The sequence below is a fragment of the Homarus americanus genome, unplaced genomic scaffold, assembly GCF_018991925.1.
Source record: "Homarus americanus isolate GMGI-L3 unplaced genomic scaffold, GMGI_Hamer_2.0 scaffold34921, whole genome shotgun sequence".
Taxonomy (NCBI): domain Eukaryota; kingdom Metazoa; phylum Arthropoda; class Malacostraca; order Decapoda; family Nephropidae; genus Homarus; species Homarus americanus.
The window spans coordinates 23,155,915-23,169,973 of NW_024741901.1; the positions used below are offsets into that span (position 1 = coordinate 23,155,915).

The 14,059-nt window shown below is 48.2% G+C and overlaps 1 protein-coding gene across 1 annotated transcript; it reads left to right on the plus strand.

The window, feature by feature from the left end:
- The first annotated feature begins 11,626 nt into the window (after positions 1–11,626).
- On the plus strand, positions 11,627–13,690 carry LOC121876084. Its single transcript, XM_042381008.1, has 2 exons — positions 11,627–11,657; positions 11,961–13,690. Exons 1-2 carry the CDS (start codon positions 11,646–11,648, stop codon positions 12,666–12,668), a joined length of 720 nt encoding a protein of 239 aa, XP_042236942.1. The 5' UTR covers positions 11,627–11,645; the 3' UTR covers positions 12,669–13,690.
- The last annotated feature ends 369 nt before the right edge of the window (positions 13,691–14,059 follow it).

Below are 14,059 nucleotides of genomic sequence, written 5' to 3' on the forward strand. Positions count from 1 at the left end.
AAGGCACCAGAACAAGCAAGTGGGTGAGATGGTGGGGATGGCAAGGGTGCCAGTAGATGAAGGTAAGCTGAAGGTACTGTGGTGTGGTTATCAAGGCTACTTATTGGAGGAATTTGCTCTAGGAGGAGCATGGCTTTAACGTGCTCACCTTACCTGATGTGTGTGTGTGGGCTGACAGCAGGATGTGGAGTGTGTGACAGTGACCACTTAATAAAGGGTGACTAGAATATTAACAGAAAGTGAGCCGAATGAAAAACATCACAAAGGTGAGTCACAACACACAACATGAGGCACGGCACGGCGACACAGGTGACACAGGTGACACAGGTGACACAGGTGACACGCGACACAGGTGACACAGGCGACACAGGCGACACAGGTGACACAGGCGACACAGGTGACACACGCGACACAGGTGACACAGGGACACAGGCGACACGGGTGGCACAGGCGACACAGGCGACACAGGTGGCACAGGTGACACAGGCGACAGGTGACACAGGCGACACAGGTGCTGGGTGACACAGGCGACACACAGGTGACACAGGTGACACAGGCGACACAGGTGACACAGGCGACACAAGGCGACAAGGCGACACAGGTGACACAGGTGACACAGGCGACACAGGTGACACAGGCGACACAGGCGACACAGGTGACACAGGTGACACAGGTGACACAGGTGACACAGGCGACACAGGTGACACACAGCGACACAGGTGGCACAGGTGACCTGGGCGACACAGGCGACACAAGCGACACAGGCGACACAGGTGACTGGGTGACACAGGTGACACAGGCGACACAGGTGACACACGCGACACAGGTGGCACAGGTGACACAGGCGACACAGGCGACACAGGCGACACAAGCGACACAGGTGACACACGCAATACAGGTGACACAGGGCATATGAGACACAGGTGACATATGAGACACAGGTAACACAGGTGACACAGCAGCTGCAAACAAGTAAGAGCGTTCAGCCATACCACCTGCACCGTCAACGGAGAATACGTGAGGACAGGCAGAACAAAATGAGAACCCTAGCGTATAATAATGAGTCCAGCTCCGTAATGAAAACACAAGAAAACCTCACAGGAAGAAGCGTGTGTTGGATAAACTGATGACAAACGACTCTGAGTTAGCTCGACGAAATACTGACCAAATCTTTACCTAACGTGACCGTAAACTAAGTTATTACTCCACGATAAACTGCTATAAGCTATATATTTTAGTTAGGTGTGTTAGTGTGTCTGGTTTATATATCAAAGAATAGTTCCGTGTTTATTAGTATGTGTTTTAATATGTGTAAATAGTAGCTGCAAGACTGAATGTGTGAGGACATCTTACTGAGTACACACTACACATGTTGATGGTGACCAGCGTCCTGTTACTCTCTCTCTCTCTCTCTCTCTCTCTCTCTCTCTCCTCTCTCTCTCTCTCTCTGGTGTGAGAGAGAGAAAAGGAGAGTGATTCTAAAAAAACAATGAGGATGATCGGAAGCCTCCAGAAGGGTGTGGCTCTTACCGGCCTTGTGTCCTCCCTCCTCAGGCGATCCCCGTCCTTCTTCTCTCCCCAGCCGTTCTTCCTTTCACAGTCTCATCCCTCCTCCTCCCTCTTTTCCTTCCTACCTCTTTGTATAGATATCTCGCGTTCTTTTTCCATTTATTTTAATGTTTGAACCTTCCTTTCCTCCCTCTCTCTATCTATCCTCCTCTCTTTCCCTTTCTTCTAACCTCTCCTCCTTCTATCAATCTGTTCTCTCCTCCCTCCTCCAGGACACAGCTTGGCCGGTAGCCTTCACTAACACCATTACTCAAGGTGGTGCAAGACTGCCTTGCCAGTGCACACCTTCCCTCCACTCTTGTTACCTGACAGACCACGCCCTTCCTTCCCTTCCCCTCCCTCCCATTTTTTTTCCTCATCCCTCACTCCCTACTGCTCTCCCTTACTCCTTCCCTTCACTCCCTCCTACCCTGGGGTCGGTCAGGATCGGAACTGGGGGCCATATGGCTTGAGGCCCAGTTCTAATGGTTAGGTTAGGTTGGGGACAATGAAGGCAGGAGCCCCACTTTCTACCACTGCCCTGACGACGCCCACTGCCTGACATTCCTCTTAGTCCCTGGGGCCAGCGTCTCTAATGAAGTAAACATGTCATTTGTTGTCTTTACTCACGGAATGAAACTGCAGAGAGAGAGAGAGAGAGAGGGAGTCAACTACAGCGTCTCATCACAACCACTACCACTGCAACCATCACCACCACCTCCACACCACCAGCAGTTGGAGACAAAACCGACGCCATGTCCCCCAGAACAGCCCTGCATCCTAGAAGAACCCCCACTCCCCCCCACCTCCGCCCTCCCTTCTCCATGGTAACAACCTCTTCTTGTCCTTTTGCCTCCTATTTTCCTCGGCCCTCCCTCTTCCTCCGTCCACTCTCTCTCTCCCTCCTGCCCAGGGCGTGGTAGAAGTTTGTTACGGCAGGACCTACTTCTTGCCCCCGACCCTTCATACCTTGCCCTTGTCCTAGCTCCCTCTACAGTTGTCTTAGTTTCCCCTCTACGTGTTTCTCCTAGCTCCCGCCTCCTCCTAGCTGTCAATGTCCTAGCTCCCACCTACTAGCTTTCAATGCCCTACTTTCCACCTCCTCCTAGCTGTCAATGTCCTAACCCCGGCCTCCTCCTAGTTGTCAATGTCCTAGCTCCCACCTTCTCTAAGCTATCAATGTCCTAGCTCCCACCTCCTCCTAGTTATCCTTGTTCTATAGCTTCTCTTAGCCACATATAATATTTTCCATTGTCCTAGCTTCACCTACAGTTTGCCACCTCCTCCTTGTTCTTGTCCTAGCTCTAGTACCCTTCCCACCCAGCAACTGCCAGCCCTGGCGTCTTAAGCACAAAAACATCCTTGTGTGTGTGTGTGTGTGTGTGTAACTAATAATAATGATAATAATAATAATAATAATAATAATAATAAACGGTTTATTAATAGAGTTGCAGCCGGTGGCTGAAAATATACAGACTTACATTTGATTTAGACACATGTGTGTGTGTTTGTGTGTGTTTGTGTTTGTGTGTCTATCTATCTATCTATCTATCTACCTAGCGCCATCAGACGGAAATATTCCTACATTGAACCGTCTCCTTCAAGGCGATATCAACACGCATTGGCGACTCAAAACTCCTATGTGTTCTCATCCCCCGGCCTGAATTCTTGAGAATCCGGATTGAGCATCGACAATCATGGTTTGAGTGGGATCCGATACCGCTAGTCGTACATTCCGACCCTTTTGCATAGTCTATCAGAGATGTTTTATTTATTTATTATACGAGGATAAGAGACCGCAGGTTTTTACAGGAGGGCTACGGGGCTAAATTATTTAACAACAGAAAACTGGAACGAACACAATCTAACGTAATCAACTTAATCTGAGGATTTTTTACATACTTAACCTAACCTAACCTAACGTACAGTAACTAAGCGAATGAACCAATCAAAACTGAACGCATCACCCAATCAACCAGCCAACCAATCAGACTTTCAAGTGACCCTTACGGTTCGTGGCGTCGGCTGCCGAGTCCCACCCCGAACAGACCAGGTGACGACAAAGTTACATCACAACATACCATTAAGGTCGACTGTCTATTTAGAGTTATAACATAGAATCTTACGTGCACGAAGGCGTTTGAGGCGTTGTGGTCACCATCTCAGGGTTAACAGGGAAGGCTGGGTGTGGTCTGGACGCCGTTGATTTCAGGGTCGGTCACTACGAGACTAATTTCCCTGTGCTTGCTGTCGTTGCAAAGTTTCCATCTCAAGGCATCAGCTTCTCAAAGGATCGAATTTTAAATTATTTCTCTCCTTGTGTGATTTCTAGTTGATTAATGTTAAGAAATAGTTATCTTTTAAGGTGTTAATTCTTAAAGGCTGATATGTTAAATTTCTGTTCTTCCCTTTAGTTAAATTCTCTATCATCTTTAAGATTATCGTTACTCAGTAATATATAAGTTTATCAATTATATCATTTTCAGCTTTATGATATTATTGTGTGTTTGTAATTACTTGTTACTCATGAATTAGTTTTGATATGTTTGTATTGTAGTTGTTCCAAGATCCTTATTTAAGTCAATAATTTTAGTGATTGTAAATTAATCATGCATTATTTTATATGTATCATAGATGAACTAAAGTCTCTGTGTAGTATAGACGTTATCGTAGATGCTTAGGATGGTACACCTATACCTAAGGCAAGTGAGCATCGAGACTATTCCAAGTTTGGTATCCGAGTCGTATACGTCAATCAGCGAGCGTTGTCTCACCCCAATATTCAATATCCCTAACAATCTTTTTCTTTTCTTTTAATTTACTTCTTTTGACGTAAGAAAGAAGTTGGTGGCTTGTTTAATCCATTATTGTTCCTGATGAGTTTTCCTTCGGTGTCCAGGGCCGGATTCAGGAGTGGGCAAAGTGGGCAGCTGCCCAGGGGTCTCCACAATCTGGGGGCCTCCACATATTACAATATTTTATTTATTTGTTTATTCATTTGGATTATTTTTATTTTCATTCTTTAAAATTCATGGGAATTTGTACACTAGCAATACATATACAGTTAATTAAAATTTTCTCAATGTTCTAATTTCCTCAATATAACTGCAGATGGCTTCAAAATTCTCCAAAGAAGTGTTCAAATTTCAAAATTTTCCCGGGGCCTGGCGCCCCGGAACTCCCAGATGTTTAGGCTCGCTTCACTCGCCACCCCACCCTCTTGGGTAGTTATAATGAGGGGGGCCTCCACAAAGAGGCTGCCCATGGGCCTCCACAGGTCTAAATCCGGCACTGTCGGTGTCAGTGTTTGTACAGGAGGAAGCCAGATTACCAGGCGAAACTTGTCATGTTTGAGTCACTTCTGAACCAACTCCAAAAAATATAGAGCCATTAAATATTGTAAGACATCCTAATTTACACTGAAAAGCAAAAGAAGGTCGGATCCCAGCCCTATACTACACGTCCGGGGGGCCGCCACCGGACGCGTTTTCTATGGATGGAAGATCGTTTTCGCCACATCCAGGGAAGAAGACCCACCCTGGTCCACCCTGGTCCACCCTGGTCCACCAAATCTTACAAGGCGAGAGTCAAGGTAGTGACGGAGGGGGTGTGGCCTAGTTACGTCACCACCACACCTGGGACGTCATCGCCCCATTGAGTATATATAGGCGGTGATTATCCAACGGCAGCCAGGTGGACTTTCACTCTTGCTACAAACATGAGGGCTCTGGTAAGTCTTAAAATCTTGCTGTTGTAGAATAAGAGAGAATGTGTTTAGAGCTGGAATTCTTAAGGCTTTGTATATCTTATCACCGTAACTGTAGGTAAAGTGTTGATGTCATGTCACATATTCATTCCATAGCTGAAGTGAGCGAGGTAGAAGTGCTTCAGTATCTCCATTTCAGGGTTAGAAGTTATCGCAAGAAATCTGTGAATCCAACGTACACAGTCTTAAACGTTCCTATGTTCATATTATTCCTCTTAGTGAGAACATATCTGGTTGTCTAAAGGCTATAAGTCAGCAATAACCAATATGGCGTCGAAATTACACTGAGACTATACTGTAACAGATGTGGTCTCTCAACTTAGTGAATCCATTTAAGAGCAGCAGTTAATGTTAAGTGATCGACCCAGTAGCAGTAACCTCTAAAAGCTATTGATCATACTGTGTTATATCATCTACCGTGTTATAGAATATTGTAGTTGTTGTAGTTTTTGTTAATGTTGTTGTAGTATAGAGAGCCGTGGACAGTAGTGTAGTTGTGTTGTGGTGTAGCCAGAGTCATTGTGTCAGGATGGCGCACCAGAGACTCGTGCTGGTACGGACCCCACTGCCCATAGGCACCTCATCTTTACAAACGTAGCCATTAGGACTGGGGCCCAGTCTTAGTGGAGCCCAGTCTTAGTGGAGCCCAGTCTTAGTGGGGCCCAGTCTTAGTGGAGCCCAGTCCTAATATGCCCCAATAATGATGGTGACCAGTGCCAGTTAGCCCTCAGAGTATATTTAGAGTGTATGTTTAGTATTATTTGTTTAAATTAATACCACGTGACCAGCAAAAAGATGAGAGTGCAATTGTAATATATTTTAAGGTGCTATTATTTAGTGTTAATGTTCTCTTCCTCCTGCAGGTGATTCTGGTCGCGGTGTCGTGTTGCTCAGCGCAGCTGGTGTTACCATACGCGAATCCCTGGGCGCTGCAATCACGAAGCTGATCACGACCCCTGCTGTCGAGGAGACCGTTAGCCCTGTGGCTCTGGCTAGCCATCAACCCCTTCGGTCACCCCTTGCTACCCCATATGCCAACTACCCTTTGCTAGCCATATGCCCACCACCCCTTTGCTACCCTATGCCCACCACCCTTTGCTACCCTTACACTCCCCTTTGGCTGCGCAGTGAAGGCTGACACTACTACCCTCAAGGCCACCGAGTTCCCCATATCTTCGAGGAGGTCAAGGCCGAGGAGACCGTGGAATTCTGCTCGTCGTCGCCGTAGTGTGGTGTCAGTTCCCCTGCCGTACATCCACGCGCGTACCTACAGTGGCCAAGACCACCGTGGAGACCAAGCAGTTCGAGGCTATTGAGCTGCTACTCCAGCTGACACCACCAAGATCGAGCTCACCACCAAGGAGCACGAGATCAACGTCCCGCCATCAAGTGCATCAGCCCGTCGCCAACTACAAACCCATCACCTACACTGCCGTCTCCCCGCAGTCCTCCCCTACCAGTACCCCATCACTTATGGTGCCGTCCCCCCATCACCTACGGTGCCCTCCTTCCTTCGCACGCCCTGTCACCAAACTGGAAGAATAACGACTCCCTCCTGATCCATAAAAAAAATACAGTCTTGGGCGTACACGGTTATGATGACCACACGTGACACACACAGTGTGGCAGCCAAGGACGTCCTGCCGCCCAGGCAAGTGTTGGTGTATACAGAGCACCTGATGTTCTCTATATATCAAGAATAGTCTGGTGACGTCATCACAACTGTTTACGCTGCAGACAAATGTTCTACTGAAAGTAAAATGTTAATAACAGGTCCCTGAAAAAGAAGTATAAAAATTACAAAATTCAGTGAAATAATTTCATCCGCTTTATGGCAAATGTAAAAAAACGAATTCGACCACTTCCCCACGGAGTGATGATCATTGTTAGAACCTGACTCTCGGGGAGCGTTGAGTCTCCTCGTGTGACGTGGTTCTTGTTGTGTGTATTCATATAAAAATAAAATAAACAATTTTGAAATAAAAACTTGATTTTCTTCAACCTCCTAAAACTCAGCCACAGGAAATGGATAATTACTATTTTCTGAACTTTGAAAACATTAACCACTAAATATATTGTAAATTTGGTTACAATGACACATTTATTTTAACCACACTATAAATTTAACTTCGGTAGCAAACTGTGTCTAGATGCTTAAAGTTGCTAAAATATTGACAAAAAAAAAAAGGTTAACACTTAATTTTTCAGATGGAAATCAAAATAAACATTATGGTCAACTACTGTGTTATCTTCAACTTGAATTTAACATTATCATATTTTATTTAAGCAATGTAGTTTGGAAGAAAAAATATATATAAAACGGCATTGAATCTCTCTCTCTCTCTCTCTCTCTCTCTCTCTCTCTCTCTTTTCTCTCTCTCTCTCTCCAATGCTCGAGTCAATGCAGCAAATATGTTTATTAAATAATGTAGATGAGTTCGGTTCTTAAAATTTAATCTCACCAATAATCCTTAAATATTATGGGCCCCTGTTGTAAATGGCCTCTGTCCTAATGGGCCCCAATGTTTAAGAGACATAATAATGAGAGTTAAGTTGGATTATGGTTGTTTTTTGTTAGGACTGACAGGATCACGTGAAGATTAGTCCCCCAGCTTATTTCACCTAATGGTTAATACCCTAATGCTACCTGTGGTGGCGAGGGGGGTATTTTGTGTTAGGTTAGGTTAGGTTGGTGGGTTAGCGTAAGGTTGGGTTAGGGGTGAGAATTCCTGTTTGCAATGATTTGTGTGTGTGTGTGTGTGTGTGTGTGTGTGTGTGTGTGTGTGTGTGTGTGTGTTTGTGTGTGTGTGTGTGAACAAGGTCGTGTAGGAGAAAGCGTAGTGGTGTGACGGGATGGATAGTGGTGAGGAGGGCGTGGTGATGGTGTGGGCATGTTTATAGGGCAACCAAGGTAGTAAGAAAGGCGTGGTGGTGAGGAGGGGTGGTGTGAGAAGGCGAGGTGGTGAGGAAGGCGTGGTGGTGAGAGGGTGGTGGTGAGGCGTGGTGGTGAGGGGTGTGGTGGTGAGGAAGGCGTGGTGGTGGAGGGAGGGGGGGTGGTGAGGAAGGCGTGGTGGTGAGGAGGGCGTGGTGGTGAGGGGGGCGTGGTGGTGAGGAGGGCGTGGTGGTGAAGGCGTGGTGGTGAGGAGGCGTGGTGGTGGGGGCGTGGTGGTGAGGAGGGCGTGGTGGTGAGGAAGGCGTGGTGGTGAGGAAGGCGTGGTGGTGGGAGGGTGGTGGTGGGGGGTGTGGTGGGAGGGGTGGTGGTGGGAGGGGAAGGCGTGGTGGTGAGGAGGGCGTGGTGGTGAAGGGGGCGTGGTGGTGAGGAGGGGCGTGGTGGTGGGAGGCGAGGTGGTGGAGGCGTGGTGGTGAGGGGCGTGGTGGTGAGGGGGCGTGGGTGGTGAGGAGGCGTGGTGGTGAGGAGGCGTGTGGTGGTGGGAGGGCGTGGTGGTGGGGGGCGTGGTGGTGAGGGGGCGTGGTGGTGGGGAGGCGTGGTGGGGAGGCGTGGGTGGTGAGGAGGCGTGGTGGTGGGGGTGTGGTGGTGAGAGGGCGTGGTGGTGAGGAGGGGGTGGTGGGGAGGCGTGGTGGTGGGGAGGGCGTGGTGGTGGGGGGCGTGGGGTGGTGGGGAGGGGCGTGGTGGTGAGGAGGCGGGGTGGTGGGGGGCGTGGTGGTGAGGGAGGGTGGTGGTGAGGCGTGGTGGTGGGAGGCGTGGTGGTGAGGAGGGTGTGGTGGTGAGGAGGGCGTGGTGGTGAGGCGGTGGTGGGGCGTGGTGGTGAGGGTGTGGTGGGAGGGTGGTGGTGAGGGGGAGTGGTGAGGCGTGGTGGTGAGGAGGGCGTGGTGGTGGGGAGGGTGGTGGTGAGGAGCGGGTGGTGGAGGCGGGTGGTGAGGGGCGTGGTGGTGAGGCGTGGTGGTGAGGGGGCGTGGTGGTGGGAGGCGTGGTGGTGGGGAGGGGGGGTGGTGGGGAAGGCGTGGTGGTGAGGAGGGCGTGGTGGTGGGGCGTGGTGGTGAGGAGGCGTGGTGGTGAGGTGTGGTGGTGAGGCGTGGTGGTGAGGGGGGCGTGGTGGTGAGGAGGGCGTGGTGGTGGGGGCGTGGTGGTGAGGGGGCGTGGTGGTGGGGTGGTGGTGGGGAGGGCGTGGTGGTGGGGGGGCGTGGTGGTGAGGGCGTGGTGGTGGGGAGAGGCGTGGTGGTGAGGAGGCGTGGTGGTGAGGAAGGCGTGGTGGTGAGGGGGGTGTGGTGGTGGGGGCGTGTGGTGGTGGGGAGGCGGGGTGGTGGGGAGGGCGTGGTGGTGGGGAGGGCGTGGTGGTGAAGGGGGCGTGGTGGTGAGGAGGGCGTGGTGGTGAGGAAGGCGGGTGGTAAGGCGTGGTGGTGAGGAGTGGTGTGGTGGGGGGCGTGGTGGTGAGGAGGGCGTGGTGGTGAGGCGTGGTGGTGAGGGCGTGGTGGTGGAGGCGTGGTGGTGAGGAGGGCGTGGTGGTGAGGAGGCGTGGTGGTGAGGCGTGGTGGTGGGCGTGGTGGTGGGGGGGTGGGTGGTGGGGAGGCGTGGTGGTGGGGAGGCGGGGTGTGGGGAGGCGTGGTGGTGAGGGAGGGCGTGGTGGTGAGGGGGCGTGGTGGTGAGGAGGGCGTGGTGGTGAGGAGGCGAGGTGGTGAGGAGGGCGTGGTGGAGAGGAGGCGTGGTGGTGGTGAGGAGGCGTGGTGGTGAGGGCGTGTGGTGGTGAGGAGGGCGTGGTGGTGTGGGGAGGGCGTGGTGGTGGGGAGGGCGGTGGTGGGGGTGGTGGTGGGGAGGGGGTGGTGGTGAGGGGGTGTGGTGGTGAGGCGGGGTGGTGGGGAGGCGTGGTGGTGAGGGGTGTGGTGGTGAGGAGGGGCGTGGTGGTGAGGAGGGTGGTGGGGAGGTGGTGGTGAGAAGGCGTGGTGGTGAGGAGGGTGGTGAGGGAGGGCGTGGTGGTGAGGGAGGCGTGGTGGTGAGGAGGGTGGTGGTGAGGAGGCGTGGTGGTGAGGAGGGCGTGGTGGTGAGGGCGTGGTGGTGAGGAGGGTGTGGTGGTGAGGAGGCAGGGTGGGCATGGTGTCTTGACAAGATACTGTAGGAAAGGAGTGGGATGAAACAGGGCCTCCTCCTCCTTCTCCTCGTTTTCTTGTTCTTGTTCTTGTTCTTGTTCTTGTTGTTGTTCTTCTTCTTCTTCTTCTTCTTCTTCTTCTGACCCTGGCACAGAGAATGGGGCAGTTAGGGTGTGGTCAAGGTTTGCGTCCCGTCATTGACCAGGGTGTGGGTGCTGGGATAACACGGGAGGAGACAATGGCCAGGAAGACTCCACAACTTACATAATCTGCATAAACATGAAGGAGAAAATGGCGAGAAAATACCTATGGTCGTGTAATCTGTAGCGAAAAGATCATATGAACAAAAATAACGTACGGATCCCTTAGACTTCGGGTCCTGGTGGGTGAAGTAGCTTTACACAGTCCCAGGAACGTAAATGTGGTGACTGTACAGCACACACACACACACACATCCCTGGTGATCTGTCTTATCCTCACACATACTTTTATTGATAATTATCCAATATCCTGAACCTGCTGGAAGTAACCCTATGATGGTTTCGTTGGTCGAACAGTGCTCTGTTTACCATTATTTGCATACTAGATATACCATCACTCTGTATGTACGCATTGTATAACTGCACCATGTCCATACTCAACGTGAGTCTTGTGTGACGAATTTATTGTATATATATATATATATATATATATATATATATATATATATATATATATATATATATATATATATATATATATATATATATATATATATATATATATATATATATATATATATATATATATATATATATATATATATATATATATATTGAAACCTAACCTGACGTGACCTACACCTAACGAAGTTTAACTTATCCTCACCAAACCTAAGTCACAGTATGAAGATTCAGGTTCGTATCCAGGGATTAGTACTGTCCAGTCTTAGGTGTAGATCAGAGTGAGTTAGAGCTTTTCATCTTTCACAAGTAAAAGTATTAATGAATAATTAAACAACAAACAAAAGTAATGTAATTTATCACTTGTTTAAGTTTCTGAATCACACGACACTAAAGGTCAATTGTATTGCAGTGCCTGAAGTGACCGGAGTAATACAGAGGCAATTGATTTGAGTGTCACTGTGAATTTGTGATAACCTGAGGACTCCGGCTGTCCCGCCACAAGGTCATGACGATGTAGGCGGGGCCTGATGACGTTACACAACCTACTGACGTCACAGTGCCTGTGGTATATATAGGGAATGATCTTAATGGTGCAGCAGAAGGACTTTGATACTCGTAGCATCATGAGGGCTCTGGTGAGGCTGACAAAATATCTCCACACAGTGTTGTAACAAAAGTTGACGTTTGATTAATATATAATTAGTGACATCCTCTGGATAGTGTAGTGATATGTCCAGCACTTGTAACATCAGCCACTAGCATAAAATATTGAAGTTATTACAACGATTATTTATTCCCTAGTAACTTATATAATATATGTTTATGAAGATGCAGGAAGGTCGACTATTATAGGATATAAGTTTTGAGTTGAGTGGCCGCTTCGCCCCACACCCCTGTGTTCTCTGATTCTTTGTGTTAATGTTTTCTTCCTCCTGCAGGTGATTCTGGTCGCGGTGTCGTGTTGCTCAGCGCAGCTGGTGTTACCATACGCGAATCCCTGGGCGCTGCAATCCGCGAAGCTGATCACGACCCCTGCTGTCGAGGGAGACGTTAAGCCTGTGGCTCTGGCTAGCCCTTACATCAACCCCTTCGGTCACCCCCTTGCTACCCCCTATGCCAACTACCCCTTTGCTAGCCCATATGCCCACCACCCCTTTGTTACCCCCTATGCCCACTACCCCTTTGCTACCCCTTACACTCACCCCTTTGGCTACGCAGTGAAGGCTGACACTACTACCCTCAAGGCCACCGAGTTCCCCCATATCTTCGAGGAGGTCAAGGCCGAGGAGGCCGTAGAGTCTGCTCGTCGTCGCCGTAGTGTGGTGTCAGTTCCCCTGCCGTACATCCACGCCGTACCTACAGTGGCCAAGACCACCGTGGAGACCAAGCAGTTCGAGGCTATTGAAGCTGCTACTCCAGCTGACACCACCAAGATCGAGCTCACCACCAAGGAGCACGAGATCAACGTCCCCGCCATCAAGTACGTGCAGCCCGTCGCCAACTACAAACCCATTACCTACACTGCCGTCTCCCCCGCAGTCCTCCCCTACCAGTACCCCATCACTTATGGTGCCGTCCCCCCCATCACCTACGGTGCCCTCCCTTTCCCCTTCGCCCACGCCCCTGTCGTCAAACTGGAAGAATAACTTTGATTCAGTTTTCCTTCACAAACAATAGGCACCTTTTCTCCTTTGGTACACACAAGACCTGTAGATCCATATAGCTCCACAACGACTCACAGAAACACTTGAAACTCTTCTACATTTTATGCTGTTGTATATGAATTCCTAAAATAGCATGTGGGTAACAAAATTTAAATAAACACAAGCATCTATTTTGTATAAATTAATATAACATTTTATGGTATTAATCTTTAGAAGTTCTTTCTTTTACGATAAAATATAAAAATTTCTGCAAATGTTTTGTAGGCGTCCCGACTCCTTATATTAGCAAGTAAGAATCATCTGAATAACTCCATAATTTATTTTATTTTTACCTAAAATGAAAGAGAAGGAGACCATAATTTATATGTTCCCAAAACTATAGACTTTAGATAATTCAGCTGGAAGAGACGCGTTCATTGTTGAATATATTTACAGAAAACTAAATTCTAGTTTATTATACCACAGGAATCTAAGATACTTAATCCTCTAATCACCTCCTTTGTAAATGTGGGTCTTCAATCATTGTGATAATGACAATAGCAATAAAAGTACATTACAGCGAACAACCTTAATAATCCAGTAATTTTTTGTCATGTAGAATTTATAGTTCCATGAAACAGTAAATTACAAAAGCAAACCAAACTTCAAATATTAGGTTACATGGAAATTACAACAGAATCAGAGAGATAGAAAGAATAAAGCGAGGTAAAAAAAAAATCCGGAGAATGTTCCATATGCTTTAGTGTGTGTTACTAAAGTCTTCTGTCGTTTTCTGTTATTTTGTTAAGATAGAAAACGAAACTCATTCACTGATTAACTGACGGCTTTGTGAAGTGAAAGTTTTCTTGTGTTATTCTTTAGTAAAATGTTTGTGGTTAAAAATGGTATCATGCACATCACTTTTAAAGCATTATTTCGACACAAACTAACCAAAACTACCTTGAAAGCATTAGGTTAGGTTAGGTTTGCGTCTGTTTCAAAAACTGACTAAATATTGCGATGATGTCACTTGTTTTCTTATCTTATAACACTGATAGGATATTATTTGTGTTTCGCGGAGACAATAGGGTGATGAGCCAAGTGTATAATTCTGATACAATAAATAAAATAAGAGATGCACTAGAGACAACATCCGTCACCTCGACAGCTAGAAACTCAAATTGTTGGTTTAATCTGACAAACTGTAACATTGTGTTGTTGTCCTAATGTAACAACTTTCCGATATAAACCTTATGTTATCAGTAGATGGGTCCAAAGGTAGCTCAATACTGTCACCATGTGTGTGTGTGTGTGTGAGTGGGTGTGTGTGTGTGTGTGAGTGGGTGTGTGTGTGTGTGTGTCTTCCAAACTTAGACTCCTTCAGACCATATGTG